General features: G+C 44.8%; 1 protein-coding gene across 3 annotated transcripts in view; it reads left to right on the top strand.

Moving 5' to 3' along the window:
• Nucleotides 1-4,846: 4,846 nt before the first annotated feature.
• ACOXL (acyl-CoA oxidase like) overlaps nucleotides 4,847-18,090 on the top strand; it is a 392,072-nt gene continuing 378,828 nt past the window's right edge. For 2 of the 3 annotated variants that reach the window (XR_014471599.1, XM_083175998.1), the window contains exon 1: nucleotides 4,848-5,156. Coding sequence is in view for 2 of the 3 variants with exons in the window: in XM_083175998.1 (XP_083032124.1) it covers nucleotides 5,029-5,156 (128 nt within the window). In the remaining variant the exon portion in view is untranslated. Of the gene's footprint in view, nucleotides 5,157-18,090 lie in introns of all 3 variants that reach the window. The other variant, XM_083175999.1, reaches the window with a different exon arrangement.

Genomic DNA, 18,090 nt, shown 5'->3' with positions numbered 1-18,090 from the left:
CGTATGTCTCTATGAACCAGTGCATCCTTCCTTCTAGATTTATATTGACAGTTACAATATTGTTCAAAAACTGTTAAGCGGAAACATTTTTTTCTTAATTTTAATTATTATTTTGCTAGGTACTGGAGGTAATTAATGGAAAGATTAGCAGGCATCAGGCAAAAGGCAACAGAACTAGTTAACTATCCACTGAACACAATGATAATGGATCTTACAAGTAAATGGATATTTCAATAAAAAAGTATTGCCAAACCACTATAATCACACTTATATATCTACATATAGGGGGTGATTCTGGTTGCCCCGCAATGCTGTGAAATTCGTAGGGTCCTCCAAAGGCCTCCCGATACCCGCATGAACACCCGCCACCCCCCCCCCCCTTGCATGCCGGCGGGAAATCATTAGATGGTCGCCGACCATCAAATAGTTTTGCAAGTGCTCGCAGATCTAAGTCAGTCTCTGCTGGCATTAGATCTGCGGCGCCCTGTACGGCTGACGTCAGTTGTCCGTCCCCCCTCCCTGCACCAGCGGCACCGACGTATCTCCATAGTAATGCCCAGCGTTTTCATGGGAACGCCCATGGAATGCTGGGCGTTCCCAACAGCACGACCAAAGCCTGCCACCCCATGCCCTTCACCCGTACTGCTGTGTGCGAGTGTCTGGCAAATAATCAATTCGCCGTGGCCACTCGCACCCAGCGGCTGCACATGCGCATTAATGTTGATGCGCAGTCGCTAAACATCACTCACCTGTGCGAACGCGCAGGGGAGCGATGAGATCAGAATCAGGGCCATAGTAAGGATCCCAACCATCCTGAAAGTCACAATACCCAAGTCAAAATACAGATGAAACTAGTGTGGCCAATCCCGGGATCGGGATCGGCGGGATCCCGGGATTTGGCCTAAAAAAGTCTGGGATTTCAATCCCGGGATTGGAGAATCCAATCCCGGGATTTCGGGATTAGACTGCGCATGCGCAGTCTAATGCCGGGCAGCATCTGAGCACTCGCTCAGACGCTACCCGGCTGTTCCCGTAACCTGACCCGTAACAGTAGAGGTCACGCTGCGCAGGCCACACGTCACCAGTGACCGCCTCTTCTCCGCCGCCCGCCAGCACGCCGGCCTGACTCCGCCCGCCTGCCCGCCTCCGCCTGCCCGCCTCTTCTCCGTCGCCCGCCTGCCTGCCTCCGCCCGCCTGCTGTCTTCTATGGAGGTGCACTTGCCGGGAGGCACCGTGCACCTCCAAACCCACTCCCGGCCGCCCGCCCGCACCCTAATGTAAGTAGATGTGCGGGTCGGCCGGGGTGGGTCCTATGCTAAAAATGTTTTTTTTTTTTGGTGGGGATGCCAATCCCGGGATCCCGGGAATCCCGGGATTGAGCATTTTTCAATCCCGGATCCCGGGATTGAAAAAATGCCCCGGGATTGGCATCCCTAGATGAAACCCAATGGTAAGTATAGGTTAAGTTTAGGGTTAAGCTGCTGGAGGGGAGGGTAAGGGTTAAGCTGTGGTTTAGGCTGTGGAAAGGGATGGTTAAAGTTAGGCTGTGGGAGGGGATGGTAAGGCTGCTGAAGAGGAGGGTTAGGCTGAGGTAGGGGATGATTATGGTTAGGCTACGGGAGAGGGTGTTTAGGGGTAGGCTGCAGGAGTGGATGGTTAGGATTAGACTGTGGGAGGGGACGTTTTGGGTTAGGTTGCAGGATAGGCTGAGGGAGTGGGAAGGTTAGACTGTGGAAAAGGAGGGTTAAGCTGGGTTAAGCTGTGGGAGGGGATGCTTTGGGTTACGCTGCTGGAGAGGGTGGCATTTAGGGTTATGATGCGGGATAGGCTGTATGAGTGGATGGTTAGGGTTAGGCTGTGAAAGAGGAGGGTTAGGCTGCGGTATTCAACGAGTCAGGGGCTCGCTGCCCCAGACCGGCGAATTTTAACTCCTGCGGTGGATGCTGCAGGGAGCCTGAGGACGGCGGCAGGCAGGGAGATGGAAGTCTCCCTGCCTGCCACAGAACGTTTGTGGGGGTGAGGTGGGCTCCCCGGGTGCCAGGCAGCACAGGCTGCCCCCCCCCCCCGGGGGTGCCAGCAGGGGACCGGGTATATTCACTACACCCGATCATGCATATGTAATGATCAGGTGAAGTGAATATATGAATATCTAATGAGCGGCTCGGCTCCGGCCCCCTGCTGGCTGGTCTGTGTAAAAAAAAAAAAAAATATATATATATATATATTTTTTTTTTTTTATTAAATATATATTCATGTGCTTACAGCACATGAATAAAAATAGCATGCCCCTCCTCAGAATAAAATTCCTGATTTTTTTACACCAAATGTAAAAAACAAAACACTTTATTTTAAAAGTTCACATTCCACTTCACCATAAAAAGGTAGCGATTGCTACTCGGTGAATCATGGCGAAAAAAACCTTGAAATGTATTCGCCATCTGGTCATTGAATAGGGTGATTCACCGTTTTAGCCAAAAATTCGCCTTACAGCACAAAATCGCCATAAAAACCTGGCGAATCAGCCTCATTGAATACCGCCCTTAGGGTTAGGCTGTGGGAGGGGATGGATAGGGGTAGGTTGACGAAGGTTACCGTTTGGTTTTGGATACTCACCAAAATTTTTCAGGATGCATTTTTGCAGCACAGGTGACTATCGAATTACCACGCATGCGTACGGTAGGCAGCATGCAAGCACAAGTGATTTGTGTGACTGGAGCCTGTGATGGCTAGCTAATTGACACCCTGCAGATTCGCAGCCATGCACATGGGCGGGGAGGGGGGGGGGGATGCAGAAGCTGAGGCAGCGTGGCAGCATTCACCTGATTGCTGGGGTCTGAAATCTGACAGCCCAACGATCAGGCCTGAATCGGGCCCTTAGGCTGGGTACATACAATACGAAAACAAGCTCAACTCTCAATATCGTTAACGATATTGCTGCTGCTTATGGAGGACTGATCTAGATCACGGGTAACGCAGCTTTTTACCCAAAAATATATTTAAATACGCCGATGTGACCCCTTGATTTGAAAGGAAGGAAATCATATAATTTTAATACACACTGTACCCCCAGAAATTGATAATATATCCTGCTAGTATAGTACACAGCCTGGCAGAAATTAAAAAATGACAATGATTACCATGTATGGTTGTGTGTTAGGTACAAAATTTGTACCACACACAGCCATACATGGTAATCATTATCATCATCAATGGCTGCCAGGCTGTGTATGGTATAGCCATTGTTAATGTGACGTCCAGGCAACTATTAGTGTCAGTATTTCAAGATGATATAGTGACAGGTGACAGTATAGTGACAGTCTGTGCATTTTTTCCCCTAGACTAGCAAAGAAACTCGGTGCCACATTGGCAGTACAGACTCCGCGCTGCCGAGATGGTGCAGCAACTAGTCGACTCTACTGAAGAAGCGGGCGGACTTGGAGGTGGGGACCGAGGCATCACGCAGGGAAGTGTGTTATACATCCCCAGCCCTCGCCAGATCCTCTCCGCTGACTAGAGCTGGTGGGGGGTGTGTGTGTGTGGCCAGAATGGTGGATAGCGGGGGCTGGCGGAGGCTGTCGGCTGGCGATTCTATCCTGCCCCCCCCCCCACCTGTACAGCAGCCAGGGGGCTGGTGAGCACTGGAGCATCCCCCCCGCCTGTAATTTTCATTGCTGCACCCCATGCTCCCCAGTGTATACAACTGACAGTATGGGTCAGCTAATTGGTCAATCTACATTTGGGAGTCATCCAAAAGTGATTGTGATTGCCTCAGCCAATCCCTGAATGGCCAGGGTTATAAAAGAAGAACTTTAAACACTTCAAAAAGGGTCAAAATGTTGACATGAAAAAGTAGACACATGAAAAGGTAGACATGGTGTCAATGTCGACAACTGTTGACATAGACCCTCAATTACTGTAACGTATGGCTCGCTGCATTTTCCATGCTTCGGGCACACTATTATATTTTCCCTCTATGCCGACATGAATGGTGAAGTAAAAACAAGACGGTTTAACAAACAAACAAAAAATTCATGAAAACCTTATGTCTACCTTTTTCATGTCGACCTTTTGACCATGTTGACCTATTGCATGATGACCTTTTGGGGTAGACCTACTGACTATCTAGACAGGCTCCAGTATGAAATGCCGGTGGTTGAAATACTGATGCCGGAATCCCGACTGGCGCAATGCCGACAAGGGGGGGTTGTGGATCGCCCCCCTTGCGGGCTCGCTGCGCTCGCCATGCAGCGGGTGTCGTGGACACCCATAGAGGGACAAAGTGCCGGCATTGCGTTTGTATATTCTCCCCATACTTGCATGGGTTTCCTCTGGGTACTCCGGTTTCCTACCACAATCCAAAAATATACTGGCAGGCTAATTGGCTCCCAATAAAAATGAACCCTAGATTGTCCGTGTGCATGTATATGTGGTGGGGAATATAGATTGTAAACTCCACTGGGGCAGGGACTGATGTGAGTTTTCAAATATTCTCTGTAAAGCGCTGTGGAATATGTGTGCGCTATATAAGAAACTGTTAATAAATAAATAAAATAGTATAGTGTGTACCCAGCTTTGGATTGAGCATTTCACTGGAAAAAACTAAATCAGTCTCAATAATCCCAAGGAACAGGTCTATAAAACCCTGCCCTTTGTCTGGCACCTAGGGTGCTAACAACTCTTTACTAACAATCTTCTAGAAAAAAAATGCCCTATGAAGCAGTTACTGAACTTCTTAATAAGAGAAAACCCACTGATAACATAAAAAGGACCCAGGTGGCCGCGCGCTCCAAGGAGATGGAATAAATGGGCGCGGGCATGCATGACAGGAGCGCGCTCACCATCCTTTCCAGGATCCGGTCGGGAGCGCGCGTAAAGGGGCGAGGACGCGCCTGTCTCTGTCTGCACACAGCCGGCAGCAGGCAGCACAACTGGAATCCTGGTAACGCTGTGATAGATCCAGGGGCGCCTGGGAGAGTGCATAGGGTTACCGTCAGTCGCTGTACAGCTCACTCGCCTCCGGAATACAGCATGGAGAGAGATGCTGCGGATCTGGGTATCGGCCACGGCACCATGTCCCGGTTCCTGGACGGAGACTTCTGGGGAATGAAGAATGAGCTGCGGAGGCAGATTGCCGGGAGTCCGCTCTTCCAGCAAAGGTACCGCTAGCAGTGCACTGGCAGCTGGGATTGTGCCATAGGGCATGCACAGGGCCTCTGCTAGCAGAATATGATATAATGCTGTATGCACATGGCTGCTGTGCTGGGGGATTCCTACTTATTAGCAACCTGCTGCTTTCCAATTGCTGTTGTAAGGGCATCTAGTGCAACACAAGAGCCATACATACTCATCAGGTGCATAAGAATGTACTTACATGTACACTCAGCATTATCTAATGAGGTTCTACTTATACCCCTCTCTGACCTAAAATATGGGTCTGACCTGGGTACTAGTCATGGTCTCAAACAGTCTCACATTGGTGTGAAACCACGTTCAACCCACAGGCAGGACACGGGATAGTGGTGGGAGATGAAAATCTCTTCAACGCTGGTGACCGGCTCTCCATGGGATTTTAACGAGACAAGGGTCAAATTACCCAGGAAGGACCCCGGCGACAGTGCTGCAGCTCGGACATGGGTTATTGCCTGGTTGGTGATGTATGGACCTGGGTTAAGGCGCAGTGTGAAAACTATGAAAACGCCAAAGCTTATAACCCAGTCGACCAACCTTGCAATTTATCCCGGAAGGGTTAAACCCAGGTCGCCCTCTGTATAATGGACGAACCGTGTTTAATGTGAAATCGCCGGACCCGGGTCGGTGCCAGGTAGAATGCGGGATCGAGATCCCAGGTCTGACCTGGCATTGAGACGTGAAAGGGGTAGTTACCCCTTTCAGACTGCAAGTGCTGGGTTGCACCCACGATTGGGACTGGTCCGTGCCAGGAGTGACCTGGCATTTGCGGTCTGAAAGCTCCCACAGCAACCCGGCTTATTGACGGATTGCTGATTTCTGTTGGGGAAGGGCCTTGAAATGCTGGGTTGCTGGACCTGGGAAATGTGGCTGTGGCACTTTCACACCACAGATCAACCCGGGTTAACACGGCAATAACCCGGGTTGATTTGGCAGTCTAAAAGGGTAATAGCTACCCAGGTCACAGGATTACCCCCTGGGTTATTTTTCAAAGCCCCCTTTGAACAATGACCCAAGTAGACCCGTCAATAACCTGGTTTTAGGGACATTGGTTAACAGAAAAAGCACACCATAGAATTTGTAACAATTTAATTATTTAGAATAAAAAGAAGATACATTGATCAACATAATGTAATTGAATTAGGGGAATTGGTAGTTGCAAGCATCAAATAAAAGCTCCACTCGACAGATTTAGGACAATTTTCAAATTGGCTGAAAGAAACACTGGGTGCGAAAGGCTGATATGTTTTTGCAATTTATCATGAGATGTTTTCCCAATTTTTTTTCCACCGGCTATTCAATTTGGACGCACCAAAAAAAAAAAAAAAAAACGAAAAATAATTTTCACCCCAAAACACACACTGAAACCTGTTTGTTTTCACTAGAAAAAGCCCTGCTTATGTCCAAAAACGGGTCTGATTTGGGGATTTGTTTCCCTCTGTAAGGGTACATGCTGGAGCAATGCTAAATTGACCAACAATCTAAAGCCTCCTACACACTTGGTGATCTCAGCCAACAGTGATATTGGCCATGGGTTGGACCCCTCATCAGTACAGGCAGAACGAGGAAGGGGGTCACTAGATGTGTGGGAGTGCACATTGTTAACCATATTCAGTGTACACACTAGAAGATATAGGCCCTTATTCTGCTTCACTCACAAAGACAAATTCCTTCTCAAATGGACAAAACCACGTGCACTGCAGGGGGGGCAGATGTAACCCGTGCAGAGAGAATTAGATTTGGGTGCGTTATTTTTTTCTGTGCAGGGAAAATACTGGCTGCTTTATTTTTACACTGCAATATAGATCTCACTTTGAAGTAAAACCCCACCCAAATCTAATTCTCTCTGCACAAGTAACATCTGCCCCACCTGCAGTGCACATGGTTTTGTACATTTGAGAAGCAATTTGCCTTTGTGAGTGAACCAGAATAAGGGCCATAGTCAAATATATCGCACAGAAAGCTCTTTCTGAGCGACAGCTTTTACTATATCCTTAGTGTGTATGAGGCATCTAGCTTCAGTAAAAAGTATGGATTAGAATGATCAAATCTTGGAGCGCAAAATGGTGAAGTTCCCCATACCAATCAGTCAACTGTCTTTTTACATTATCTGCTAGAAAAATAACAGAAGTTGATTGGTTCCTGTAAGAAACTTTTCTTTATCGCTCTCCCAATATTTGATAAATCTCCCCCGTTCAAGGCCCCCATACACAGGTACAATATGACTTGTCTGAGTGACAAGTCGGCCCTGTTTTTATGTGAGCTACACTGGCAGCTCCCCGTGAGGGCTTCATCCAATTTGGTGCTTGATGTGCCTCTGATGATCCAAATCCGATATTACATACGTGGTGCATGTATGATCTACAGGATCCAAATCATACAGGAACACGCACTGGATGGACCTGATGTCAAACACTCCAATTTCATCAAATATGTCATCCTGATCGATCGGAATTGGATGAAATCAGACCGGTGGGGGCCTTAAGTCCGCAGGCCACTGGTTCCCCGGGTCCAACCTGGCTTTGTGATGTGAAAGCAGTATAGTCAACTTTTGACCTACAGTGCCTTCAAAAGGTGCAGTGATTAAATAAAGCTTAAGAACCACTTCCACTGGCTATGAGCAGTAAAATGGATAAGAGCAGCAGTGGCAACAAATGGGTTTATTGACCAAACAGCTTTTCAGGTCAAGGGTTCCATTCCCACCATGGCCTTAACTGTGCAGAGTTTGTATATTCTCCCCGTGCTTGTGTGGGTTTACTCCAGGTACTCCGGTTTTCTCCCACAATCCAAAAATATACTGGTAGGTTAATTGGTTTCCAACAAAATTACCCCTAGATTGTCTGTGTGTGCCAGGACATGTGGTAGGGAATATAGATTGTATGCTCCACAAGTTCCTGGACTTCCCTGGTAATGTGTGATCATACATTACCATGGAAGTCCAGGAACAGAGCATTTTCTCCCTGAAGGAGTACTTGTGCAGACCTGCAAGCATCTTCCAGTGTGCACACTTCAGGTATTGGATGTAAATAATACCACTTTCACACCAAAAATCCATCTCTGATCTGGATCATGGAACATGGGTTAGAGCTGAATTTTAGGTTACTTATCCCTTTCACACAAGTGGATGAACTTTGGTTATTTATCGATGATCTACGTTCACGCTAGACCCGGGTCTTCCAATTACTTCTGTCTAACCGTGTATGCTTGGAAATGATGTCATCTCCAAGCTTTACTGAACCTGTCGTTCAGCTCCTTTTAGGCTTGACCTGGGTCATCGTGACACTGATCATGTATTTCACACATTTCCCTTTTGTGACCTGTGAGCAACCCTGGTAGCAACCAGTTTCCAGACTATGTATACACACTGTCTAGATACAGTCATTAAAATAAATAAATTAGTTGGACAGGGTCAATGGGTCGACCAATTCAAAGGTTAACATGGCAGTAGCCGACACACACGCAGTTAACACAAGTTTTTTTTTTTTTGAGGGGGGGGGGGGGTGTTTCCAACTTTTTCTTGGTTTACCATCCATCTGGTGCAGGGACCACCTGCCCCCCCATGCTGCCTGGACCCTGCAGCAGTCCTGCTCCCCAGCGCAGGTCCAGCCAGCAGATTCCTGGAGCAGGTAAGCGCCAGAGCCCCCCCCCCGCGCGCTGGCCGGAACCTGCAGCAGTCCTGCTCCCCACCGCAGGTCCAGCCAGCCGACTCCAGGAGCCCCATTAAGGTTGAATGTGAATGGACCAAAAACTTTATTGAAACTGTAATTTACCATTTACAAGATAAAATGTGAAGGGGTTTAACTGGCTTTTAGACTTTTTTTTTTTTTAAACGTTTACCAAAAACAGGTTAAAAGCAGGTTTGCAATGTGAAAGCAGCATTACTGTTTTTAATTTCTACCTGTTGACCTATTGACCCCTGTTGACCATAAGGGGCCAACCTATTGTGTGTCTGTCTAATAACTGTACACCTGTACTGCCCAGGGTCAAAGCCCAGGCCCTTTTGACCCTTTCACACTGAACCAGGACCTGGGTCACCCTGCCTTGCCCCAGTAATGTCCCGGGTTTTTCGCTCATTGTGAAAGAGGTGAATAAAGTTATTTTTCAGTGTTCCTTTTAATTGTAAAGCACATCAGATATTCATATTACCATGCATCAGGCCCATAGTGGTTTAGGCACCTGCCTGAGGTGTTCCCTTAGATAAATAACATGCCACCTAGCTATGCCATGTTCTTGCTGTATCCCGGCTTCAATCTACTCTAATGGACCAGGACCAGAAATAAGTACTTATTGACTTTAGTGACATGAAGTAGTCATTAGGGAACCATTTAGAAATGCTGCAGAAGTAATGAATCATGCCATATCCAGTGCTACAGTTTGTCAATAGGAAGTGGGGGAGGAATGAATGAAAACAGACAGCTGGACTGAAGCAGTGAGTGATTCCGACACCATTAAGTAAGGCTTATACAGAACAAATCTACATAAGTAAGCTACTTGTTCAATATAAACATTAAATGTGCTGCAACCCTAACATGGAATGAAGCTAATTGTCACAATATGCAAAAATAACATTCCAAATCATTTTATGCATAAAATAATGTTATAAGAATATATTTATAACACAAATGACTATAAATTGATTGTTAGCATCATGACCGATACATCAACTATTAGACCTTCAATTGATTTCAGTTTCGTTCTTATTTACACTTTTTTTGGTACTTGTTTCGTAGCAGGGCGCCCCCAATTTTGATCGTACTGCATGTGATGCAATGCGATTTTTAATTGTACAAGCACCCTAATGGGTGCTTACAATGTTAAATGCGCCCCCATTGTCAACGACACCCGCACTCCCATTGTCCAAGACACCCGCACTATCAACACCAACCCGCGCTTCGGGCTCGTATTCCGTGACCCCTCGTGGGGTTCGCTGCGCTCGCCACGCTTCAGGCTCGGTGGCTCGCTACGCTCGACACACTATCTGATCTAATCTGATGCCACTTTATAAAGACTTTCTTATACATCAATCCACGTGCAGGCACTAATCCGGAGCTGATTCTAGCTTTTTATAAAATTCCTAAATATCCCTTCATTTACAAGGAGCTTATTATGCTATATTGTTGTTATTGCTTTTATGTGTATTGATTTTTTATTATAGTAAAATTCATAATAATCAAATTTCTCCAGGTGTGTGGCGCTCTCTTTTCATTCACTCACATATATATATATATATATATATATATATATATATATATATATACAGAGGCTGGAGGTGCGGCACTCGTAGCTTCGTTATCAGCGACTCAATAAACACACCGTGACACGGTAGCTTTGGTGATCAACGTTTCAAATAACTTGTATTTTTCATCAGGATAAAGGATATAAAAACATGCACATACCTTTATAGGTGAATACAAACAAGAGCAAAAACAACGTGCCAGTGAAAGGAGGCCCGCCCTACCGTGGGTGGGGGGTGTATAGTGACGTCATCTTAAGGCGCCGGATAGACGCTACGTGGTTACCATAGTGATATAATGAAAAATCTGCACGGACCAAGATTAACATTGGTTAGTCTCCATAATGGGTACGACAATCATAATAGGTATAGTATATATAACCTTGTGGTGCGATACAGTTACACATCATAACGGCTGTATGCATTACTAAGCGTTTCAAAACATAACCTATCAGCGACATTGCTGGGTTACCGTGAGGACGGTCTGTGTAGTTGCGCACGCATTCGGGTTGCCGTGGAAACGACCTGCGCTGCAGCATACACAATGTCGTAAGTATATTCTATAAATAATGCTTACGAGAATAAAAAATATATCATGAAGCAAATGAAAAGTAACAGCACAATAGTATATAAATGGGATGATCACACATATTATGGAAGCGGCAAGAATCATGCTAATAATTAGCAATATATAAGGAGAAGAAGAATAATGCACAATACACTTGAAGGTATATAAATCATTTGAAAACTGAAAAAGAAATATTTTCATTAAGGCCGCGGGGTGCAATGACATTAAGTCTGTGGATCCAGCGTGTCTCACATTGGATCAATTTTTTGGATATGTTACCGCCTCTGATAGAAGGTTTTACACAATCAATCATACGGTATCTGAGTGTATTTAACGCATGTTTTTTCTCAGCGAAGTGGCGTGCCACTGGTTGGTCACTTTGACCGCTGATGAGGGCTTTTTTGATAGCGCTGCGGTGTGCTCCCATTCGCTCCTTGAATTTACGTTCTGTTTTGCCGATGTAGCATAAGCTGCAGGGGCATATTATTTGGTAGACTATATATTTGGATTCACAGGTGAAATGGTGGCGTATTGAGTATTGTTTGCCACTATGAGGATGGGAGAATGTGTCACCAGTCAATAAGTGTTGGCATGTTACGCAGGAACATTTAAAGCAACCATTTTTGGGGGGTTTCAAAAAGCCCGCATACATACTGGGCGATTCTTTGAATGTTGTTTCCGACTTCACTAACAGATCTCGTAAATTCCGGCCCCTGGAGTAACATGGCATTATTCTTTTGGTGGTAAACGGTAAGGAGGTATCAGACTTTACTATTGGCCAGTGTTTTTTGATGGTGGCAGTTACTTTAGAGGAAGCTGAATTATATCTGTTGACCCAAGGGATGCGGGTCTCTAAGGAGGTGACTTTGTCGCTATCAGCAGATTTATTAATGAGGGCTGTTCTGTCCATTTGCAGCACTTTGTTCTTGCATACTTGTAAGTCATGCATAGAATAACCCCTTTGTACGAATTTGCTTATAAGATCTTCTAATTGTTTGGCACATTTGTTACTATCATTGTTGATGCGGAAAACCCGTATCATCTGTGAATAGGGCAATCCCTGGATCAAACTTTTTGGGTGACAGCTTTGAGGTATTAGCAAAGTGTTTCTGTCTGTTTGTTTAGTATACACCGAGGTTTGTAAAGTATGTTTATTGATTTCAATGGCTATATCCAAATAATGGGCTTGTTTTTGGTTCACTTCATAAGTGAATTTGACTGGGTTATTCATGGTGTTATAGCTGTTGATAATTTCCATGAGTTCTGTGTCATTGCCCCTCCAGATGACCAAAAGGTCATCTATATAGCGTTTGAATAAAACCACCTGTGAAGTAAATTGTGGATTAGAAAAAAATGCATCAAATTCTACAGAGAACATAAATATATTTGCATATGCAGGTGCGACCGAAGAGCCCATCGCACACCCCTTGATTTGCATAAAGAATTCTTTGTTATAAATGAAAAAGTTGTTAGTTAGTATTAGTTCCAATAGCATAAGGATAAACTGAATTTTAGAAGCAGAGAAGTCACTTTTGTTAGTAAGGAACCTTTGTACTGATGTCAAACCCAGGTCGTGTGGAATGACCGTATATAAGTTTACCACGTCTATGGTTGCTAACCAGCATTGATCCGTAGGCAAAGTTAGTGAGTTGAATTCACGTAATAACGAGGTGCTGTCCAAAAGAAAGGTCGGCTGTACTTGGATCAGTGGTTGAAGCATAGAATCAATAAGTGTCGCTGATGGCTGTAATAGAGATCCATTCGCCGACACAATCGGTCGACCTGGAGGTGGGTCCATCTTTTTGTGAATTTTGGGAACTGTGTACAGCGTTGGTACAATCGGGAATTCTGGTACCAGGGTCTGAGCCGTCTTTTCCGTGATGATTTTCATGTCGACACCAATTTGTAGTATCGCCTTAAGTTTGGTGGTACATTCTTTTGTAGGATTGTTGGATACTTTGCGATACGTGGTATTGTCGGAGAGTTGACGGGTTATCTCAGAGTGGTAGTCTTGCAGATCTTGAAGGACAATTCCTCCGCCTTTGTCTGCCGGTCGTATGATTAATTGTTCATTTTGCGACAATGTTTTTATGGCGTGTCTCTCTTGTATGGAAAGATTAGGGTGGGTGGGTTTAGCTTTTTTAATTAGGTGAGTCACCTCTTGGTCTACCACTCGTGCAAAAGTTTTTATACTAGCATTAAAAGTCTGTGGATCAAATGTGGATGGCGGACTGAATTTCTTAATAGCCTGAGGAATAATTTCCTGTGTAGTAGGGTTATTCGCTGGTCTATTATGAAAAAATTCTTTTAGCTTCAAATTGCGGATCAAGTCATTTTTTTCAATTTGCCATTGCAGATCTTCAAATGGTACTGTCGGCACAAAACTAAGTCCTTTAGAAAGGAGACTGATTTCGCTGGTAGATAACTCGTAGGAAGAGAGATTAAATATTAATATTTCTTGTTCGTCGGTAGGCGATTTGCTCGCCCTCTGCCTTTGCCTCTGGCATTGTCCACCTCGTCTAGTAAAACATCTCCGCTGGCTTCCCTGGCTCCCCGGGTGCGAACTCCTAAAGGGCCAGTAGCCTTGCGGGTTCTGTCAGTATCACTGTTAGAGCTCACTTGTTCTTGTGAGGAATCAGTGTCAAGGTTACTTTTAAATCTTCCCGTATTGCGTTTGTTGCGTCTGAAGAACGGGGTTTTCTTATTGCCGGTGTTAGAGGGGTTTCCTGACAGCCAGCGGTAAACTGTATGCCGTTCGTAATCCCCTTCCACCTTAATTAACTTTTCTTTTTTAAAAGCCAAAAGATCTTTTTTGTAGGTGGCTACCTGAGTACTCAGGCGGTTCAGCCAATCCACTTCTTTGTCCGTTTCAGTTTTCAAATGATTTATATACCTTCAAGTGTATTGTGCATTATTCTTCTTCTCCTTATATATTGCTAATTATTAGCATGATTCTTGCCGCTTCCATAATATGTGTGATCATCCCATTTATATACTATTGTGCTGTTACTTTTCATTTGCTTCATGATATATTTTTTATTCTCGTAAGCATTATTTATATAATATACTTACGACATTGTGTATGCTGCAGCGCAGGTCGTTTCCACGGCAACCCGAATGTGTGCGCAACTACACAGACCGTCCTCACGGTAACCCAGCAATGTCGCTGATAGGTTATGTTTTGAAACGCTTAGTAATGCATACAGCCGTTATGATGTGTAACTGTATCGCACCACAAGGTTATATATACTATACCTATTATGATTGTCGTACCCATTATGGAGACTAACCAATGTTAATCTTGGTCCGTGCAGATTTTTCATTATATCACTATGGTAACCACGTAGCGTCTATCCGGCGCCTTAAGATGACGTCACTATACACCCCCCACCCACGGTAGGGCGGGCCTCCTTTCACTGGCACGTTGTTTTTGCTCTTGTTTGTATTCACCTATAAAGGTATGTGCATGTTTTTATATCCTTTATCCTGATGAAAAATACAAGTTATTTGAAACGTTGATCACCAAAGCTACCGTGTCACGGTGTGTTTATTGAGTCGCTGATAACGAAGCTACGAGTGCCGCACCTCCAGCCTCTGTATGTATTATTACTGTGAGGGCACCGGCTGCAGCTATACTTTCGTTCTATAGGAGTGCCAGACCTCTGCGATATATATATATATATATATATATATATATATATATATATATATATATATATATATATATATATATATATATATATATATATATATATATATATATATATATAGTGTTCCTGCTAGGCTGTTTTAGCGGGGCTCTGCGCCCTGCCCGGTTTTTACAGGGCAAAATGCGCCCTGCCCTGCTAGCAGCGCCCCGCTAAAACAGCGTGGTGCCTGCCCTGGCTGTGTGCACGGGGAAGCGCAGCGCTGCCTTAGACGGCGATTCCCAGTGCTTCCCCGGCAGCACGGTAACTTCAGCGGTGCCGACTTTAGTGACGGCGCCGACCAGGCCCGCCCCTTTTCGCGACGTCGCAGCCCGGGCACGCCATTTTTCGTGACGTCGCGGCCCGGGACCGCCCACAATTGTGCCGTCGGTGGGCCCGGTCCGCCCCCCTTGCGTTGCCCCCGTGCAGCGGCGCCCTGCCCGCCCTCATTTCTAGAGGGAACAAAAAAATATATATATATATATTTTCACCACACCTTGAAAACGGGGACTTTGCATTTAAAGTAATAAATTCCACTTTGATTATATACAAGACCCTGGAGTGCCGCAGTTTGTCTTCAAACATCTGATTATATATATCTATATATATATATATATATATATATATATATATATATATATATATATATAGATATATAGATATATAGATATATAGATATATAGATATAGAGAGAGAAAGAGATACCCAGCGCAATTAAGTCCACCACAGTCTTTGTATCAGGTCCAATCCACAATCCCCAATGTGTGCAGCTCCAAACAATAGGATCCAACCACGAATCCAGAGTGTGTATTTTATGGAAAGAGAATAGATAGAGCGCACAGTCAGAAACCATATATAAATTTATAATAGTTTTACTGATATTTTTAGCAAAGATAAAAACTGACATACATGGGATAAAAATATAGGTAAATCGCCACAATACGGCGCTTGTCACCAGCACAGCGGGGTCGACCAGATCTTCAGGAACACGCAGGGTGATCAGCCTAGCGGGGTTCGTCCACCCGCCGCAGTCAGGACAGAGCCGAGTAAGTCTTCCACCGGACCAAAGGACGTCAGCCGTCAGCAAAGGAAATTAGCCACGCGTGGCTCTGTCCTGACTGCGGCGGGTGGACGAACCCCGCTGGGCTGATCACCCTGCGTGTTCCTGAAGATCTGGTCGACCCCGCTGTGCTGGTGTCAAGCGCCGTATTGTGGCGATTTACCTATATTTTTATCCCATGTATGTCAGTTTTTATCTTTGCTAAAAATATCAGTAAAACTATTATAAATTTATATATGGTTTCTGACTGATGGTTTCTGACTGTGCGCTCTATCTATTCTCTTTCCATATATATATATATATATATATATATTGAATGGTGGAGCAAGCTTCTAATTTTCGCGCCTGATTGTTCTGTTGTTTTATATTGTTGCTTTTACATTTGCCATTTTGAGAGAACAGGAAAGTCTTGAGTCTATTTTTGAAGGATTCTACATTGGGGGCCTCTGGCACTGTGCAGGGATAGCTGTACTGGTTTTTCGTGGAAGGATCCAGACTTCTATTGCAGCCCTAGTGATGAAGGTTCTAAGAAAAAAAAAAAAAATTAAATTCTCTGAGACATTGATACAGAAATAAAAGTAAATGCATGCTTTTGTTCCTGGGCCTATTACGGTTACAAACCTGGTATACTGTACACCTATTTTGCACCCCCCCCCCCCAACAATAACTAGTCGGAGAGCTGGTACCTCACCAGAATCCCAGGAGAGGGACACCCAATAATACTGTGCATGGCGGCTGACCTGACCCTTAAATCTGCCCGTATCCGGTGTATGGATCAACAATGTCTTCCATGCTTAGATGAATGCGTCTAGTTAGACGCCTAAAGATAGTCGACAGCATCTAGATGAACAGTATAGAGTTAGATTATAATAGTGTTGTCCGAAGCATGGCGAGCGGACACTGTACACTTATTTGGTGTCCATGTTGACCTATGTCGACATAACCACTAAAAAAAGGGAAAAACTCATGTTGACCTTGTGACTGTCGATTACGCTCTTGTTGACCTAACGCTTGCGTCTAACTTGCGTTACTGTCATTCTAGATGCTGTCGACTATCTTTAGGCGTCTAACTAGACAGGTTCTACTAAGCGTGTTTCACGTGTAACCTGATCGATCCAGACCCAATCGATCCACTATACCATAACCAATCTGCCCCCCCCCCCCCCCATGGTAATGACTCAATCGTCATTACCCAATTTTGCGCCAGTAGCTATTTTCTGCCTTCTCTTGTCACTGGCTGCTGCTATTTGTCCAGACCTGGATTAAAGCATTAGCAGGTCACCATTAATGCAGATAATAAGTCTGCCAAAAGGAAGTTATTATATAAGTAATTATATACACATTGTTCACTTTGAGTCACAATTAAGCTTTTACTTTATCTGACCTTTTTGGCACTGCATTCATGTTCTATGTTAAGTGGCATTAATTGGATTGACCTTGCAGGTACAGAAAACGAACTGTCATTATTTTTATGCAATTTTATTTCTTTCTAACAAATTACTGTTGCACGTTTTCAACATTGTAGTTCTTGTGTGGAATGGAGTGTGATCAGTTTGATAATTTAGTTATTTCTGAATTTCTTCATTTGTGACTGTGGATCATAAACTATGGCACAGAAAAGCAGGCAGGAACAGCGGACGGGGGAACGATGTTGGAAGCACAATTTGTATTGTGAAGACCAGTCATATGACTACTTGATCCTAAATTCTTCCCCTTTCTCTCACTGGAGTGTTCACAGGACTGTACTTAGAGCTCACGCTGCCGTTCCTTAGAGGAAAAGGAAATAGAATGTTTGGAGCGTGCGCTTCCTTGTATTACGTGTATGATTATACTGTTAAAGCAAGCTTTTCACCATAATATCAAGTATTATTCTGGCTGATCTGACACTGGGTGACTTCTTAATATAAATCTACATTAATCTGAAAGCACATTCCTGCAAATATTTGCTGATGCATAATCCTAGCACAGGTGTGACTAAAGGCCCCCCATACACATGTGATATGGGCCCGATTTCACCCGGTTCCGGTGGATCTGATCCGATGCGCAGTCCCGTGCGAATCAGACCGGAGTTGGAGTTGCTGCATGTCCAACCTCCGACTCGGACCACCTCCTGGGGGGCGGGGGGGGGGGGAAATCACATGCGATCCTTCAGATGCAGAAGGACTGCATGTGATATATAGATCACACAATCTTGCGGGTGGCTCGCGGGGCATCGGATGCGACTTCTCCTATCGGAGAAGTCGCATTGTGTATGGGGGCCTTAAGAAGCATGTCCTGGTGATTGAAGCATGTTGCAGTACTGAGCCTGAGGTGTGTGCTGACTGCACGCAATGCCGATATTTGTGCCATTGAGTGA

Source organism: Crinia signifera, chromosome 3 (assembly GCF_055691185.1).
Source record: "Crinia signifera chromosome 3, ASM5569118v1, whole genome shotgun sequence".
Taxonomy (NCBI): Eukaryota; Metazoa; Chordata; class Amphibia; order Anura; family Myobatrachidae; genus Crinia; species Crinia signifera.
The sequence above is the reverse complement of the archived record's forward strand: the minus strand, read 5'-3'. Positions and strand labels throughout refer to the sequence as shown.